This window comes from Neltuma alba, unplaced genomic scaffold (assembly GCF_004799145.2).
Source record: "Neltuma alba isolate B1F8T4 unplaced genomic scaffold, ASM479914v2 tig00013297_pilon, whole genome shotgun sequence".
NCBI lineage: Eukaryota > Viridiplantae > Streptophyta > Magnoliopsida > Fabales > Fabaceae > Neltuma > Neltuma alba.
In genome coordinates, this window is record NW_021637579.1 from 59,124 (window position 1) to 78,714 (window position 19,591).

The 19,591-nt window shown below is 31.2% G+C and overlaps 2 protein-coding genes and 2 long non-coding RNA genes across 5 annotated transcripts; all 4 read left to right on the plus strand.

Moving 5' to 3' along the window:
- The first annotated feature begins 4,766 nt into the window (after positions 1-4,766).
- On the plus strand, positions 4,767-7,179 carry LOC114736078 (putative pentatricopeptide repeat-containing protein At1g12700, mitochondrial). The gene is made up of 2 exons (XM_028923858.1): positions 4,767-6,448; positions 6,667-7,179. Exon 1 carries the CDS (start codon positions 4,767-4,769, stop codon positions 6,108-6,110), a length of 1,344 nt encoding a protein of 447 aa, XP_028779691.1. The 3' UTR covers positions 6,111-6,448; positions 6,667-7,179.
- A 149-nt stretch (positions 7,180-7,328) lies between these two features.
- On the plus strand, positions 7,329-13,558 carry LOC114736072 (uncharacterized). Its single transcript, XR_003739319.1, has 3 exons — positions 7,329-7,376; positions 7,532-7,575; positions 13,139-13,558. It is a non-coding gene; the product is annotated as an uncharacterized LOC114736072 (long non-coding RNA).
- Position 13,559: 1 nt separating this feature from the next.
- Positions 13,560-14,616, plus strand: LOC114736079 (pentatricopeptide repeat-containing protein At1g62670, mitochondrial-like; the record flags this gene model as incomplete). The annotated part of the gene is made up of 1 exon (XM_028923859.1): positions 13,560-14,616. A coding segment is annotated over exon 1 (1,029 nt), but the record flags the coding sequence as incomplete, so codon positions are not given.
- A 2-nt stretch (positions 14,617-14,618) lies between these two features.
- On the plus strand, positions 14,619-15,765 carry LOC114736073 (uncharacterized). Of its 2 annotated transcripts, none has more exons than XR_003739320.1 (2): positions 14,619-14,912; positions 15,359-15,765. It is a non-coding gene; the product is annotated as an uncharacterized LOC114736073 (long non-coding RNA). The 2 variants fall into 2 exon arrangements; XR_003739321.1 differs by having other exon boundaries at positions 15,388-15,765.
- The last annotated feature ends 3,826 nt before the right edge of the window (positions 15,766-19,591 follow it).

Here is a 19,591-nt window from a genome sequence, read left to right on the forward strand (position 1 = left end):
TCTGTATCACACAAGGTTCTTCCTGCATCTAGAGCTAGCCTGAATGTCTCTTTTTCAGGTCTTATGGCTCTAATTCTTCTAACTTTAGCTTTCCTCTGTTAATCGGAAGGAAATTAAGACTAGCCTAATCAATGATAAGATTATCTGGAAAGAGGTCATGGTTACTCTCTTAGTACTGGTTTACAACTGAAGGGGGTTTCCACATCCTCAACTTATCCCTGGTCCTCATCTTCCCAAAGAGTTACCAATCTCTGGGAGACTTAGACCATAGGACTAAGTAAAGTCACCTCCTCCCAGCTGGTCACCTAACTGATAATTCCTCAAAACTGTTCCAAGAACTAATACCATTCTCTTAGACCTCATGTTAATTTCCCAGGCCACCTATTTGTCTCTTTAAGTGCCTAAGCCAATCTGCCTTAGGAGTTTTTTTACTCCTCCAGCTGCTCTTACTGTCTCTTACTATTTTAGAGTGGTACAGATAGAGGACTTATGCAACTTCTCTTTGTTCTACTTTACTTTTTAGTATGAGCATATTCTAACATGCATAATGCCTGACATTTCACTACAAGGAGTGTAAACTCTTACTGGTTGCTATGTCCATAGCGTGCCATCTAGACATCTTATACCTATAAGAGAGAGCCTCTCTTTCTGTTCTTAGCTGATTCTAGAAGTCATAGGGAGAGGACTTATGAGGTTCTTCTTCTTTCTGTTTGCTCTAGCACTCTGCTAAGCTCAGGTACATCCAAGCCTAGCTTTGCACTTAGCTAGTCATGCTTCCCTTGGGTGAAGTCACTACGCTTGTCTTGCCTCAGCTGCTTCCCTTTCCCACTCAGATAGGGTATCTTGCTCCATCGAGAGTAACATCAATTTTGACTTTTCTCTAGGAAGATTCCTGGCCAAGACCTTATCCCCTAAAAGGTTGCCTCTCAACCTAACCCCAAATGACTAAGTATCTCTGAACATTATTGGGAACATGCCAACCTCTAAGCTAGCTCCCTACACAGCTATCTGTTTCTTTCTCTTCTTGATCCTTAAGAAATTTCACTAGGGTTTTCCATCTTGACTTCACTATCTCCAAGTTCCTATTTATCTATTTCGGGACTTGAAATAGCTACTCTATCATGGTGCCCTAGTCTTAATGAGGCTGTAAGAGTTTTTCCAGCTTAGGTGGCCACCCCATCTTCTTAATGATGTATAGACTCAACCCCTAACTATCTTGTTTAACTCCTTATCATTACTTTTCCCAATCTATCACCGAAATGATGCCTTGAATTCCTGTCCTCTCTATAGTATATATCCGTCAGATAGAGCACCAAACGTACCTCACCCTAGTAATTCCTCTCCTCTCTTACCTTTAGTTGCTTAGTTTCAGGTATGGAACAGAAAGAGAGCATGGCAAATCATTCAATCGACCGCATGTCTGACAGAACAAGCAAGATGCTGAAAGTTCAACTGGTCGAAGATCTTGTTCAAAGACTGATTGCAAGGCAAGCGTGCATGTAAAAAGAAGGCCTGATGGAAAATGGGTAGTTCACAGTTTTGTGAAGGAGCATAATCATGAGCTTTTGCCAGCTCAAGCTAAAACTAGGCATGACTATATGAACTTTTGTGATGTGGTTTCTTCTGATATAATCTATGCTATGAACAAATATAAGTTGCCTCTCTTGCAATTTTGTTGGAGTAAATCTGCACTATCAATTTTTACTGGTTGGGCGTGCCTTAATATCAGATGAAAGTTGTAACTTGATACAGAATATTTGTTGTTTATTACGGATCATGTTAATAAATGGTAGAAGGGTTTGGTGTTAAAAGATCTTGTAGAGGTGGTTGGTTGTATTGTAGTTCTGATTCTTTAGGCTGCATGTTAAGTTATAATGAGAGTATTGTAGTTTGTCATGAAAATTTTCAAATGTTTTTCATTTTCCATTAGTTCATGTTTCATTTATCGTCACTTTCTTTGGCTTCTTTCCTCCCAGTTAAAAGGAGGAATTCCTACATACACTCCTTGCAATTAAGATAAATAGTCAAAATTTGTGCATTAGCAAACGCTATGATACTTTCTGATTTGAGTTTCCTTTAGTTCCTTACTCATTTACAGAGAAGGAATGAATGAAGGACAAAAATCAAGGCATGATATAAATGTAATGGCTTTGATTCAGTTATATAAACTACATGATGCTATTTATGCTTTGTGAATTACATCTCTTAAGAGATATTTATTAAGAGATTCAGTTCAATAGCTTCCTTGAGTATCTTTATGAGCTTTACTAATTTTTATAGGATTGAAGATCATATGCTCTGCGCACACCTGTCATTTTTGCCACTCGAGCAAATAAAATTCATAACCTTCTTTATAAAAGAAGATACATGTGCTATTGAGCCATAAAGTTATTAGTAGTCATGGATAGGTTTTGCAAGGCACAATAAATCAGGTCACATTAGAGTTCCAAAAATCTGTAGTCTATTGGTGGATTAATACTTCAAAAAGATCTTACCTAAATTATATAGAGTTAAGGTGAAAATTTGTCTTGAGAATTTTCACTCATAAGCATTAGGCATTTGAAAGGTTTTTTTTCTAATTTAATATTACTCCAAAAGTTTGAAATCGTAACAATGTTGAGTTGTGCTGTTAAAAAAATTACTGTTGACACTTAAAATAATAACATTGACTGTTAATATTTTTAACGGTATGGGACAAAAATTATTATAATATTTAATCTTTTGGGATAACATTGAACCCAAAAAAAAATTTTGGGTGTCTGGTACTCCTAAATAAAAACTTAGTTAACAAGTTTATACCTTAACCATGTTATATATAGTAGGCGTTTTTCTAATCATCATTCACTTGTGTATGTCTGTGAAAAAGGCAGTTTAAACTAATTCAAGCATTTTATGTTAAATTATTAATAACTCTAAATTTATATTGTCTACGGATAAATTTTCTAGTCAATGAAACTTACAATATACCCACTAATATATTATGTGGATGCATATGATCTTCCTGCTATTAGTTTTGTTTGCAACTTGTCTGCAGTGAACTTAAAATTTTAAAAAATTATTAGCACATGACTCAGAATTTGATGGTGTATACGTACGAAAATAAAATTTAAGAGAGCATATAATTAATGATTAGGAGGGTTTTTTTAATTAGTTTTAAAGGTTGAGAATTTTATTTGTATTTTATTTAAAGTTTAACAGAATTTTGTGTGATTCATCTTAAATTTTTTAAAATTGTTTTTGTTATTTTTTCTGAAAATGTTACTTCTTTCCAATTTTATCATTATTAACTATATAATGATAGAGTTTCCAAAACTATTCTGTAGCTTACGTTATTAAAAAAAAGGATAAATTTAGAAAAAAAATAGTTAACATTACGAGATTGGCTATTTTGATAGAAACACTGTTTTCAGAAACTATCTTTTTTTTTTTTTTGGACTGTGAAATTGTCTTACGTCTACGGTTAGAGAGCATTTGTATCCCTTTGTCCTCACTCACCCAATTGCCCATATTGATTTAAATTTTAATAGCAAAAAAGAATAAAGTTAGATTTTTAATGTTAAAAAAATCATTACTATTTTATAATAATGTGTCACTTTTGTATTTTTCTGGTTCCATAGTGTTGTGTTGATAAAAAAATATATGAGGCTGATACAAGCATTTAAATAAGCTACTGATATCTAATAATTTTCTCCTTCTAAAGAGTTATTTTGTTATTTATAGTTGACTCTATTGTTATTCATAATAACTTGGATCTTTAATATAATATTCGGGTTAACTTATTTAGAAAGATTAAAAAATTAAATAAATTATTTTAAAAATTTATACTTATTATTTTTTTCCAAACTAATTTTCTTAAATTATAAACAAGTACTACATCTGATTGTTAATATAAGACTCCAATCTATTTTATCTATCATATTTATTTATTATTTTCAATATAATTATTATAGTAGTTGCACATGTTAAAAATTTCACCAATTGATAGCTTTAGCTAATATACTTGATTAGGAAGTTTAAAAAAGGTAACATCTATTTATTACAAATAACTAATATAACTAATTTCTTTAGTAAACTATATTTTACATTAAGAATTGAAAGTAGTATATAATATATGATTGTAAATATATAATTTAATGATACACTCAAATATTTCATATGATGATATAATATAAGTTATTTAATTATAATTTATTTAACTTATTCAATGTCACTTTTGATTGACATTTTAATGTTAGTATGGACACATATATCTGGTGGCCAAAAATTACAAAAACAAAATAGATGGGTCAATAGACCCCCGCCCCCTTTTTCTTTTTGAATGAAGTCAAAATGATACAAATAGTACTTTTTTTTTACAACGATATAAATAATAAAAATGCCTTGCTTTCCTTGCTTCTTTTAAAAGTGATAAATAAATTAAAAATAATAATTCTCATATATAAATATGATCAAAATTGAAACCCAATTGGAAAATTCTTAAAATTACCCTATAATAAATTGAGGTAAAAAATTAACTTATAAAATTTAGATGGCGAAAAAAAAAAAACTGTAAAACTTAGGCTAGCGAAAAAATTACTTAGAATTAAAATAATTTCCTTACTGATTCTTTTTTTATTTGGCATTATTAGTGTCTCGAAAAGCTAAAACTAAACCTATCCGAAGAAAATTTCAGTGCGTCTCTGGTGGCAAGAAAGCCTTCGTCTTCCTCGTCCAATTCTGCGTTGAATTCTTTGTTGGAGGATCTAAATTTCTGAATGCAACTAAAGATGTCATGTTGCAGAGCTCCGTCACGGTATGTCTTCTGTCGATTTCCTTCGTTTTCTTCCGCGTCTACGTCTCCCTTCCTTATTTCTCCTTCACATGCCCTAACTGCCTGCCTCTGTTTACATTCCAATTCCACAAATCCTCAGAATATTGAAGAGGCTGTCTCTTCTTTTAATCGCCTGCTTCGTGTGCGCCCCCCACCCTCTATATTCCAAATCACTAAGATCTTAGGATATGTTGCGAGGTTGAAACAATATCCTACAGCTGTCTCCCTTTTTGCACAAGCGGAATCTAAGGGATTCACGCCATCTCTGGTTACGCTGAACATCTTGATTAATTGTTACTGCCATTTGGGTCAAATGACTTTTGGTTTCTCTGCCTTAGGCAAGATTCTTAAGATGGGCTGTCAGCCAGATACGATTTCTTTGACCACACTAATGAAGGGCCTTTGCATCAATGATGACGTTGGGAGGGCATTAGATTTTCATGATGATCTGACAGCAAAAGGTTTCCACTTAAATGTTGTTAGCTACAACACACTGATGAATGGACTATGCAAGATTGGAAAAACAAGGGCTGCTGTTAAATTACTCCAAAACATGGGGAGAGGGCCCGTTAAGCCTAATTTAGTTTCTTATAATACAATTATTGATGGCTTTTGCAGAGAAAGGCTCATAGCTGAAGCCTATGATTTATTTCATGAAATGATTGATCATGGAATATCTCCTAATGTTGTGACCTACAACTCTCTCATAAGCGGTTTTTGTGTCCTGGATAAATGGTCAGAAGCAGCAAAATTGTTTAATGAAATGAGACTTAAAGACATTAACCCTGATGTGTGTACTTTTAATATATTGGTCGATGCATTTTGTAAGAAAAGAAGTATGACTAAAGCTGAGGCTATCGTTGCCACGATGATGAAGTGCGGTGAAAAACCTAATGATTTTACTTATAACAGTTTAATGGATGGGTACTGTTTGATTAATAATGTTTTTGAGTCAAAAAAACTGTTCAACAAGATGGTTGAAAGTGGTTTTGCTCCTTGTGTTATTAGCTATAACATTTTAATTAATGGACTCTGTAAAATGAAGATGGTTGATGAGGCCATGAATCTCTTCAAAGAAATACGCCGTAAAAGCTTTATTCCCAATATTGTCACTTACAGCTCCCTTGTTGATGGTTTGTTCAAGTCAGGTAGAATCTCTGATGTGCAAGATATTATTTATGAGATGCATGATAGAGGTTGTGCCCCAAATATAGTATTTTATAGTACCTTGTTAGACGGATTGTGCAAAAGTCACCATCTTGACCAGGCAATTTCATTATTCAGGCAAATTGTTAAATAAGGAATTCAGCCTAATACTTACACATATACCATACTTATTGATGGTTTGTGTGAGGGCAACAGATTAAACGATGCACGACAGATTTTCCAACATCTTTTGGTTAATGGTCATCCTTTGAATGTCCAAGCATATACTACTATGATCAAAGGACTTTGTAAAGCGCGTTTGTATGATGAGGCAAAGGCCTTGCTTTATAAAATGCAAGAGAATGGGTGCTCGCCTGATTTTGTAACTTTTGAAACAATTATTATACCTCTTTTAGAAAAAGGTGAGAATGATGAGGCAAAGAATCTGATTGACAAATTGTTCATCAAGGTCTCTTGAAATGATAAAAGAAGGTTAGTCACTCTACTCCAAGATTGCGTTACTTGTGTTTTTACTGATGTCAATTTCACATTTCTTTTTAGTCATATGTTCATATATATCTAGTTTTAACTTTTGTTGTAACTGGTCGTTTCTTTTGTTTTTTGGCTTGACATATGTTTGATGCGGCACGCTCACACATGCTAGCATCTATCACCGAAATGATGCCCTGAATTCCTGTTGACGGTTTCAGGTATGGAACAGAAAGAGAGCATGACAAATCATTCAATCGACCACACGGCTGACAGAACAAGCAAGATGCTGAAAGTTCAACTGGTCGAAGATCTCGTTCAAAGACTGATCGCAAAGCAAGCGTGCATGTTAAAAGAAGGCCTGATCGAAACTGGGTTATTCACAGTTTTGTGAAGGGGCATAATCATGAGCTTTTACCAGCTCAAGCTAAAAGTAGGCATGGCTGTATGAACTTTTGTGATGTGTTTACGAACAAATATAAGTTGCCTCTCTTGTGCTTTTGTTGGAGTAAATCTGCACTGTCACTTTTTACTGCTTGGGCATGCCTTAATATCGGATGAAAGTTGTAATTTGATACAGAATATCTGTTGTTTATTAGGGATCATGTTAATAAATGGTAGAAGGGTTTGGTGTTAAAGATCTTGTAGAGGTGGTTGGTTGTATTGTAGTTCCATTCTTCATCAGAGCATTGTAGTTTGTCATGAAAATTTTTGAATTTCTTCATTTCCCATTAGTTCATATTTCATTTATGGTCACTTTCTGTAGCTTCTTTCCCCGGATAAGAGGAGGAATTCCTACATTCACTCCTTGCAATTAAGGTAACTAGTCAAAATTTGTGCTTTAGCAGATGCCATGATGCTTTCTGATTTGAGTTTCCTTTAGTTCCTTACTCATTTACAGAGAAGGAATGAATGAAGGACAAAAATCAAGGTATGAAATAAATGTAATGGCTTTGATTCAGTTATATAAACTGCATGATGTTATTTATGCTTCATGAATTACATCTCTGTAGAGATATTATTTATTAAGAGATTCAGTTCAATAGCTTCCTTGGGTATCTTTATGAGCTTTACTAATTTTCATAGGATTGAAGATCATATGCTCTGCTCACACCTCTGATTTTCGCTAGGTGAAATTCATAACCTTCTTTTTTAACAGAAGATACATGTGCTATTGAGCCAAAAAGTTATTAACAGTCATGGATAAAGTTTTGCAAGGCACAATAAATCAGGTTACATGAGAGTTCCAAAAATCTGTAGTCTATTGGTAGATTAATACTTCAAAAAGATCCTACCTAAATTATCTAGGATTAAAGTGCAAATTTGTCTTGAGTAGAGTTAGTAATATGGGTTAAACGTGCGGGTCCAACCCGCCAACCCGCAAAAAATGGCGGGTTAGGATTGAACAAAAGCCAATCTTCCAGTAAACAAGCTTTTTTAACCCATATTGCCAGACCTGCAACCCTTGGCGGGCTAATCCTTTTTTTAAAAATTTGTTAATCATTATAATTATATTATTATATATTTATCCTATCTAAAAAATTAAAAAAATACTTATATAATTTATTTGGTGCTTTCAATCAAATACTTCAAGAAAAACAAATAATTTATTATTTATATTGGATATTGTATGAGAAAAAAATATTAAAAAAATTAAAAATTAAAAATAATAATAATAAGTGTTGATGGGTTGGCGAGTTAACCCACTAACTCACCTTGACAGGTTAAGGTTGGCTAAAAGCTAACCCGCCTTCAAACAAGACTTTTCAATTCGACCCGTTATGAGCTAACCCCTAACCTGTGAGTTAGTCCATATCATCAGCCCTAGTTTTGAGAGTTTTCAATTGGGAGCATTAGGCATTTGAAAGGTTTTTTGAGGTCAATATTACCCCGGAAGTTTGAAATCGTAGCAATTTTGGCCCTGTACTGTTAAAAAACTAATGTTGACCCTTAAAATAATAATATTAACCATTAATATTTTTAATGGTATGGAACAAAAATTGTTACGATATTAAACCTTCAGGAATAATATTGAGCCTAAAAAAAAAATTTAGATGTCTGGTTCTTTTGAGTAGAAACTTAGCGGATGAATTTATAACTTATCCTCTTATGTATACTAGGCATTTTCTGATCATCATTCATTTGTGTATGTGTATGAAAAAGACAGTTTAAACTAATTGAAGTATTTTTTGTTAAACTAGTACATTGCACGGGCACGAATTGGTAGTTTTTTTTAATATAAGATAAAAAGTTGAATCACCACAAAATAATTAGTTGAATATTACATTTCTATTTCAAGTCATAATTTCAACTTAATTTAAGAATAAAGTATTCATAAGCCTTTGAAATATGTAATATATGTAAGTCTATTATCTAACATTTTAAAAAGATTGAATCAATAGAGACAAAATGGTTAGTGAGTTAAAATATTTTGAAAGTCACACAAAGATGTACTCCCATAAGTTGAAAGTGATTGTCATGGATAATAACTTCATGCTTAGACACCCCATCCAAAGAGAATTGCCTCTATAGCATGCAAATAAGTAATTCCTATTAAAAATCAAAAGGAGATTCTAAATCAAGAACTAATAATATAAATTGAAAATAATATAAAACTATCAAAACAATATTAAAATATTCATATTCAAGAAATATTTTATGAAGGCAGAAGAAATATAGGAAAGAACTAATAGCCTAGGGTTGCAAACCAACACTTGAAATGTATGCTAGATATGCTTTGGTAGCATTGTATTCAATTATGCAAGACAAAACTTCAAAAATCATATAATCTCTTAAAAGGAATATTATAATACAAAATCATAATATAAATACAAAAAATCAATATCTCAAGCTAATCAATGATATGGTACTCACATATTAAAATGTTAAAACATCCAAGCAATTGGATGACATAGAATGATACTCAAATTTCATTTTAAAAAAAGGGCTAAAGTATGATGAAAATAGAGTAAGAACCAAGGTTACTCCACAACACAAGTGGATGCTTGAATATTTTTGACTATCTCATCACAAGCATAACCTTCTTAGTATTCTTATCTGTTAAAAACTTAATAGTACCTATGCCTCTCTCCTTCTATCAATTCCCAGCAACTTCTCCTCCACCACTATCATGGTCATCACCTCAAAAGGAGTAAAATGCAACTTCTGAGAAATGGATACTATATTCTAAATTCATGAATTGATTATTATAATGGAAAGGAAATATGAAAAAACACTTGAGACAAAAAGAACTACAACAATGAAAAAAGAGGAGAGAGAGGAGTCGAAACAAAACAAAATATGGAACAAAAATCAGAAACCTATAGGCTAGATGAACATGCCATCTCCTTTTCACCATCCATAGATTCAAAGACAGTGTTCTATATCTGGATCTATAGCTCCCTCCTATCCTCTTCATTAAGGCATTGAAAAGTTAGGATGTGGATCTATAAATATTCAAGATAGAGATGATGATGATGAGCCAATGAGGTAAAACAACTAATGGAAACTAACTCTATAACATGCATAGCATCCCATGCTTCTTCTAAATAGGCCTATCCACCCTACCTAGTGACTAACTCGTTCAATCACAATGATAATGGAATATCAAGAAAAAAAATAAAAAGCATTCAATTAGTTAACTCAATTACGAGCAAGGCTAACCTGTCCTAATTGAAAATGAGGCAACAAAGCCTTTATTGTCATCTTCTTAGCTACATGTAAAAAATGGAGCCTCATGGCCACCACCATGGAGAATAATAAAATAAGACTTATAATGTAATCTTGTGCCAGTGGTTTGTAGCAGATAGCCCTGTCATCTTCATCGTCCATGAGAAAGAGGAAAAGGAGGAGTATGCACGGCAACATTAATGGGTATTTAGATGACTGTGATAATTGAATAACTGTCATATCCCCTATTACCATCCCCCACCATGCACAAACATGAGACGCACACTAGTTGCTCCCTCCTGAAATCCTTATTCCTTATGGAGTTAAGATTGAATTAGGTATTTAATATAAAACATAAAATATGTTGATTATCAAAATGGTAATTAGGAAATTTAGTATTTAAGATCATTACTAACAGACAAATATCGTATAACATATAAAATAAGTTCACTATTCAATATATTAAGAAATTGAGTAGTTTCTATTGTTAAAAGTTTTGTAATACTAATGAACAAAATATCTCAACTAATATATTTAAGCTTGTATTTTTTTTTATTAAGCTAATTCATAAAAGGCATAGATTGTTTTTCTAAAAATTAATGTTTTATTTTATTGTAAAATAAATTTAATTCTAAATATCAAAAGTAAAATAATTTGAATTAGCTTTCAGAATAATCTATAAACAAAAAATAATAAATATTTTAGGTATAAACAATAGTTTAGATTTAAGGCATAGGATACTATTTTCAATACATTAATAGACTGACCGAAATTAAATTTCAAGCATAATTAATTTTAAAAAATACTATCAAATTAATACAAATTTCAAATTTTGAACATATATCATGGCCAGTGTATATACCATGATTTTCAAGATTAGAGAAGTTATATCATTTTATTTATTTTTCTCAATTTAAAATATTTGTAGATAAAGGGTATTTTGGTTTTTACAAAAAAAAAAAGAAAAAAATAAGACTCATTATTGGGATAATTGCAATAAATTCCGCAATAATTTAGAATTAATTGAATTAATCAAAAATTATAAATATTGATATATTGAAAAGTTAGTATGAATAACTTAGTCAAGATATAGCAGAAAATTTTTCTCCTCTTCAAAACCACTCAATTTGGGAGGGACGGTAGAGAAGAGGAGGGATGAGGAAAAAGACAATTTTTTACTTTCCCTCCCTTCCTCTCCCTACTCCCAACCAAACACATTTACTCCCTTTCTTTTCTTCCCCTTTCCTTCTCTCCCTTCCAAAAACCCCCCAACCAAACACTAGCTTAGAAACATAGGTAGAAAATGGGTGAAAAATATGACTTTTTTTTTTTGAAGAAAAAAAGAATATTTTCTACTCATAGGTGATGCCTTGTTACTAATAACTTCTGCTTTGTACTTTACTTTTATATAGATCAATTAATTAATAGATTATTAGATTATTAATAACTCTAAGTTTTGTTATATAGAGATAAATTTTCTAATCAATGAAACTTACAATAAACCCATTAATATATTATGCGGATGCATATGATCTTCCTGCAATTAGTTTTCTTTGATAGAAACACTATTTTCAGCAACTATCTAATGTTTGTTTCTCTTTTTTTTTGTTTGACGGTGAAGTTGTCTTGCATCTAAGATTAGAGAGTATTTGTATATCTTTGTGCTCATCCAGCCAATTGCCCATAGTGGTTTAAATTTTAATACTCCTCCTGTTTTTAATATAGGATCTAATTGTTGAGTTGGTTTTGATCTTAAATATAAAATCCATTTATCATATTTATCAATTTTCTCTAAATTACCCCTATGGATACTCCCTCAACCATAATCAAGTAGAAGAGGAAGATAGGGTATTAAGAAAGATAATTATGGTATTTTAGAAAAAACATGTCAAATTTCTTATAATGAACTAACTTACCTAATTTTCTTAATCTAATCAAATTAGTTAAATGAGTCTTATATTAAGGATTGGAGGAGTAGCAAAACAGAATAAAGTTAGATTTTCAGCTAAAAAAAGGAAATATCATTACTATTATGTAATAATGTGCCACTTTTGTATTTTTCTGGTTCCATAATGTTGTGTTGATTTTTTGCCAACCATAATGTTGTGTTGATAGAAAAATATGTGGTTGATACGAGTATTTAAGTAAGTTACTGATATCTAATAATTTTGTCCTTTTAAAGAGTTATTTTGTTATTTATACTTTACCATTGCTAAGATAAACTCTCAATTATACTAACTTGGATCTTTAATATAATATTCGAGTTAATTTATTTAAAAAGATTGAGAAAATTAAATAAATTATTTTTTAAATATTTATATTTATTATTTTTTCAAACCAAATTTTTTAAATTATAAACAAATACTACCTTAATTCTTAATATAAGAACTAATTTGATTTTTAAATTGATCCTAAATATAAAACTTTAATATAATTTATCTTTCTCATATTTAGCTATTTTTCTAATGTAGTTATTAGAGTAGTTTTTTTTTTTTTGAATTACAAGTTATCATAGTAGTAATACACATTAAGAGTTTCACCAATTGATAGCTTTAGCTAACAGTACAGCAAGTTTATTTAAAAAAAGCATTTACTCATAACAAATTAGTAGCCTGACTAATTTATTTAGTAAACTAGTTTTTATATTAAAAACAGAAAGTAATATATAATATGTGATCATAAACATATAATCTAATATTAACCCAAAAAAATATATATAATCTAATGATACATTTAAATATTTCATATAGATCATATAATATAAATTATAATTAAATAATTTATTTAACTTATTTAATCTCATTTTTATTGAAATTTTAATGTTAATATAGGCACATATATCTCGTGGCCAAAAATAAAAAGGCAGAGACATCCATGTCAATCGATCCCCACCCCCTTCTCCTTTTTTTTCCCCCAACCTAAGTTTTATAAGTTAATTTTTTACCTCAATTTATTGTTGGTTAATTTTAAGAATATCCCAATTTGGTTTCAATTTTAATCATCTATGGCGAAAAACAAAAACAGGTGGAACCTATCCGAAGAAAATTTCGATGCGTCGCTGGTGGCAAGAACTTAGTCTTCCTCGTTGAATTCTTAGTTGAAGGATCTGAATTTCTGAATGCAACTGAAGATGAGAGCTCCTTCACGGTACCTCTTCTTCCGATTTCCTGTTTTTTTTGCAGCTTCTACGCCTACCTTCCTTACATCTCCTTCATATGCCCTAACCCTCCGCCTCTGTTTACATTCTACAAATCCTCAGAATATTGAAGAGGCTATCTCTTCTTTTAATCACCTGGTTCATGTGCGCCCCCCCTCTATATTCCAAATCACTAAGATCTTAGGATATGTTGCGAGGTTGAAACAATATCCTACAGCTATCTCCCTTTTTGCACAAGCGGAATCTAAGGGATTCACGCCATCTCTGGTAACGCTGAACATCTTGATTGATTAATTGTTACTGTCATTTGGGTCAAATGACTTTTGGTTTCTCTGCCTTAGGCAAGATTCTTAAGATGGGCTGTCAGCCAGATACGATTTCTTTGACCACACTTATGAAGGGCCTTTGCATCAATAATGACGTTGGAAAGGCCCTAGATTTTCATGATGATTTGATAGCAAAGGGTTTTCAGTTAGGTGTAGTTAGCTATGGCACAATGATAAATGGACTATGTAAGGCCGGCAAAACGAGAGTTGCCGTTAAATTGCTCCAAAAGATGACGAGAAGGCCAGTTAAGCCTGATTTAGTGATGTATAATATGATTATTGATGGATTTTGCAAAGAGGGACTGACAACTGAAGCCTATGATTTATTTTGTGAAATGATTGATCGTGGAATATCTCCTAATGTCGTGACCTACAGCTCTCTCATACATGGTTTTTGTGTCATGGATAAATGGCCGGAAGCAGTAAAATTGTTTAATGAGATGAGACTTAAAGACATCAACCCTAATGTTTATACTTTTAGTATATTGGTCGATGCATTTTGTAAGGAAGGAAGTATGACTAAAGCTGAGGCTATTGTTGCCACGATGATGAAGTGCGGTGAAAAACCTAATGATGTTACTAACAACAGTTTAATGGAAGGGTACTGTTTGATGAATAATGTTTTTGAGTCAAAAAGACTGTTCAACAAGATGGTCGGAAGTGGTTTGGCTCCTTGTGTTATTAGCTATAACATTTTAATTAATGGACTCTGTAAAATGAAGATGGTTGATGAGGCCATGAGTCTCTTTAAAGAAATGCACCGTAAAAGCTTTACTCCCGACATTGTCACTTACAGCTCCCTTGTTGATGGTTTGTTCAAGTCAGGTAGAATCTCTGATGTGCAAGATATTATTTATGAGATGCATGATAGAGGTTGTGCCCCAAATATAGTATTTTATAGTACCTTGTTAGACGGATTGTGCAAAAGTCACCATCTTGACCAGGCAATTTCATTATTCAGGCAAATTGTTAAACAAGGAATTCGGCCTAATACTTACACATATACCATACTTATTGCTGGTTTGTGTGAGGGCAACAGATTAAACGATGCACGACAGATTTTCCAACATCTTTTGGTTAATGGTCATCCTTTGAATGTCCAAGCATACACTGCTATGATCAAAGGACTTTGTAAAGAGCATTTGTATGATGAAGCAAAGGCCTTGTTTCATAAAATGCAAGAGAACGGGTGCTCGCCTAATGTTTTAACTTTTGAAACAATTATTATGCCTCTTTTGGAGAAAGGTGAGAATGATGAGGCAAAGATTCTGATTGACGAATTATTCATCAAGGTCTCTTGAAATGATAAAAGAAGGTTAGTCACTCTACTCCAAATTTGTGTTAGTTGTGTTCATGGTGAAAGGATTTGACAAATTTGTTTTTTGGGAAAAATTTGTTTGCTGTACTGGCTGATTGCAATTTAATATCTTTTTAGTCATATGTTTCATACATATATATATACATATTACTTTTGGTTTTACGTTTTTTTTTTTTCCGCTTGACATGAGTTTGATGCACCGCACTCACAGTCATGAGCATCTATCACCAAAATGACACCTAGAATTCCTCTCCTTTCTATAGTAATTCCATCAAATCATAGCACCAAACGTACTTCACTCTAATAATTCCTCTCCACTCTCACCTTTAGTTGCTTAATTTCATTAGTTTTGCAAACGCATCTATGTCAGAAAGAAATATATAAGTTACCACTTGTGGTTTTTGTTGGAGCAAATCTGCACTTTGGTTGTGCCTTAATATCAGATGAACGTGCTGCTGCTTGTTCTTGGCAGAAAGCAGTTGGTCGCCAAGCTCCAGAAGTGGTCATCATTGATCTTGACAAGACATTAAAGACAATTATTTTAGATGTTCTTCCTAATGCTCATCACTCTACGTGCTTATGGCGTGTATTAGTGAAGGTGTCTGAAAATCTGGCTCGTGTACTTAAGCAACATGAGAATTTTGTGCCAGAATTTGAAAAATACATCTAAAGGACAAATGATGAGTTTGAGAAGAGGTGGTGAAAAATTGTTGATAGGTTTGAGCTCTGAGAGGGTGAATGCATGCAGTCATTGTATGACAGTTGTAACGTGATACAGAATGCCTGTTGTTTTTTTTATGGATTTTGTTAATAAATGGTACAAGGTTTTAGTGTTAAAAGATCTTGAAGAGATTGTTGTTTGTATTGCAGTTTGATTCTTTAGTCTACAAGTTAAGTTGTAATCAGCATCGTAGTTTGTAATAAAAAATTGGGAGAATTGCAATCAAGTCCCGTAAAAGAAACATAATTACTAAAAAATCTCAATAAAAACCTAAACAGTCTGTAATGACAAGTTTCAGAGAGGAAAATGACAACTTCTAACTTGTCATTAGGACTTGTTGGTAGTTATTTTTCTTTCTTGGGAGCCTTATTAAGTCTTGACAAATTACATTCATATACTATTTGATACCTTGGTTCTATTGGATAAGCATATAAAAGGGTTGGTTCAAGGACTTATTTTTGGGTTTAGCCTGGCTTCCTCTTCCTCCTCCTCTTCTTGACTGTGTGTTTTTGTACAAGCATCTATTTCATGGTCATCAACGTTGGAAATTGGATGTACGAGTGACAGCTTTGAGCATGAGTGGTCATTAAGAAGCTGTCACTTCCAAGTAAGCTTTAATGTTAATGGTTTTGGTAGTAACAAGCCTAAGGCACTCTAGTAACTCAAGGAAGCATTCCTGCTTTTCCGTTTAATTTTTGTTGAACTTATAGAGGCATGATTGGGTGACCACAATAATCAGCCTTGCCTTACCTTACCTCATTAAATGGATTCAGTTATATAAATTGCATGATGCTATACGGCTCTATAGACATATTATTTATAAGGGATTCAGTTCAATTGCTTCCTTCAGCATCTTGATGAGCTTTTCTTAGTTTCACAGGATTGAAGATCAGTGGCCTGCTTTCTGCCCCCTCCACCTCTTGAAAATATCTAAATCACGTTAATCAATTTTTTCAAGTACAAGGATCAAGTGATAATTGATAAGTACTCCTCGAGTGCTATTTATAGAATTTTTATTTAAATATGCAGTCTTATCTTTTATTTATTATTATGTTAACTTTATTTTTACGTAATATATTGTATATTAAATAGAAATAAAATTAAAAAATTATTGAATTTTAATAAATACTTGCTCTATAAAATGAAAGAAAGAGGACCTGATGTTGTAGCTTTTAAAGCACTTATTATAGCTGTTTTGAAAAAAGGTGAGAATAATGAGTCAAGGAATCTTGTTGACGAGTTATTCATCAATGTCTTTTGAAATGATACAAAAAGGTTAGTCGCTCTACTCCAAGTTGTGTTATTTGTGTTCATGACGGAAAAATTTGAGACTTGCTTTTTTTAAGGCAAAAAAAGTTTAACTGTACTCGCTGGTTGAAATTTAAGGTTGTTTTTTCAAGTCGTATGTTTCATATATATTTATTTTGTACTTTTATTGTAACTGGTGGTTTTTTTTTTTTGGCATGACATGAGTTTGATGCGACAAACAATAAAATGTTTTACGTACCAATGAAGTTGTGCACCGAACAATAAAATTTGGTCATATTAATGTTTCAAGTCTATATGAGGAATATTAAATATTTTAATAAGTTATTCTGAAAAGTGACTATCCGATTTGGCAATACAAGATTATTTTTTAAATCTTTTTGATAGTCTATTTTACTAATTAGTTTTGAGAGGCATACTAGCTGCTTTTCTCTGGCCATTTAATATTGCAAAAAAATGGAAATTGGGAGACACTACTCAAATTATATGTGCCATACGCACACTCTTTAAATTTTCTTTTTCATTTTAAATTTAAAAAATTATTAGCTTTTCACCATGGATAACAGCTTTTTTCTTCTTCTTTTTGGTACCAGCCAAATAAGAAGAACATCCGCATCTATTTCTTTCCCCGAAGGCACAGGGCTAATGCCTTCTGACTCGTTGACCTAATCCATATTGACATCTAGCCGGTGATTTAATTTTATATAAGATTTTAATTGTATTTTATAATTTTAAAAATATATTTTTAGTCCTTCTACTCTAAAATTATAAAAAAAGATAACGTTATAATTTTGAATGATAATAAAATATTCTCACTAATGATTTTAGAAATAAAGAACTAAAAATACATTTTAAAGTTAAGGGGCAATATGATAAGAATCAAATATACATTTTTACCTAAATAAAAATAAAAATGTAAAAATATTCAAATATAAAACATAAATTCAAAAAGTCTGTTTGTTAAATCTGTGTGTAAAGCAAAATAATAATAATAATAAAGTATTCCAATTGTCCATATTGATTTAAATTTAATAACAAACATAATAATGTTATATTTTCATGTAAAAAAGAAAGTCTCATGAATATTTTTAATATGGCATTACTTTTATATTTTAATACAAGTATTTAAATAAGTTAATTTTCCTCTCGTCCTTAATATAGGACATAATTGAGAGTTAATGTTGGTTCTATATATAAGACTTATTTCACATGTTTATCAATTTTTTTTAAATTAACCCTATTAATATTCATCAACATAATCAAGTAGGAGAAGATGGAGAGAATTAAGAAGATGATTAGATTTTTAGAAAAAAAATATCATATTAACTAATTTAACTAACATCCTTAATATATTAAAATTAGTTAATTAGATTTACATTTAGTAGTGGAGAAGTATCTACTAATTTTCTTCTCTAAAGGGTCATTTTGTCATTTATATTTGATTATTGCTATAGTAAACGATTGATTTAGTATTTGATTGATATTTTAATGCGGTCAAAAATAAAAATATAAAATACTGACATCCATGTCAATAACACGATTTCTGCTCCCCTTTTTTGGATGAAATCAAAATGATATAAATTTTAAGCTAAAATATATATTTGTGTTTTTTTTAATTTTATAAAATATTCTATTTGGTTTTTTAACTTTAAAAATATACTTTTAGTCATTTAATCTCAAAATTGTTAGTTTTAAATAATAATTTTTTGTAACAGTCATTCTTGTTTTGAATGTTAAACTTAAATATGGCAGTTAGTAATGTTTTGTCAACATTCAAGAGCTTAGTGCCTGTTTGGTTAAGTGGTAGGATCTCAAATAAGTCCATTTTAAATCCAAACAAGTGATATGAAGCACGTTTGAGTTGTTTGGGTAATTTTCATAAATCCCGATAAATCGTGATTTTAACCTCCTACTGTACTTTTAAATAAGCAATAAAAAGTAGCTTATGCGTTTGAAAAATCTCAATCAATCTTCAGAATTAAATTTTCTCTAATATACCCTTTGCTTATTTGGTGCCTCTCTCTATCCATCCACTCCTGACGCACATCTTTTCCGGAAGCAGCCATACTAATAATCATTCTAATGGTAATTATTTTAATTATTTGTTTTTTAAAAGCATACAATATGAAACTGTTTTTCTTTTAATTTTATCTAAAAGACATTAAAAAAAATCAGATAAAACTTGGATGGATGAATACACATGATTGGAAACAATAAGATGAATATTTTGATTGGATTTTGATTGGAGAGAGCATCATTAAAGAAGAAAATAAAAATAATATTTAAATATTCAAGTCATTTATTAAATTATATTTAATAAAATTTATTATAAATATAAACAACTTTATTAACTTCATCCCTTTTAGTAATTATACATCTATAAGTAATTTTAATAAATGAAAACCAAAAATAATCACATTCTCAAAATCACTATATAACAAAAAATCCAAACAGAAATTATGATTAACAGTATCACTTATAAAATTCACGATTATTTAAATCACAGTTGTTCATTGTTAATCCAAACGGGCCCTTAATATTATCATTTTTTTAACAGTGTTAGGATTAGATGACTAAAATTTATTTTTTAAAGTTAAAGGATCAAAGTAAAACGTTATGTAAAGTTAAAAGACTAAAGCATACTTTATCTAAATTTCAAAGTGCCTTGCTTCGCTTACTTTTCTTAAAC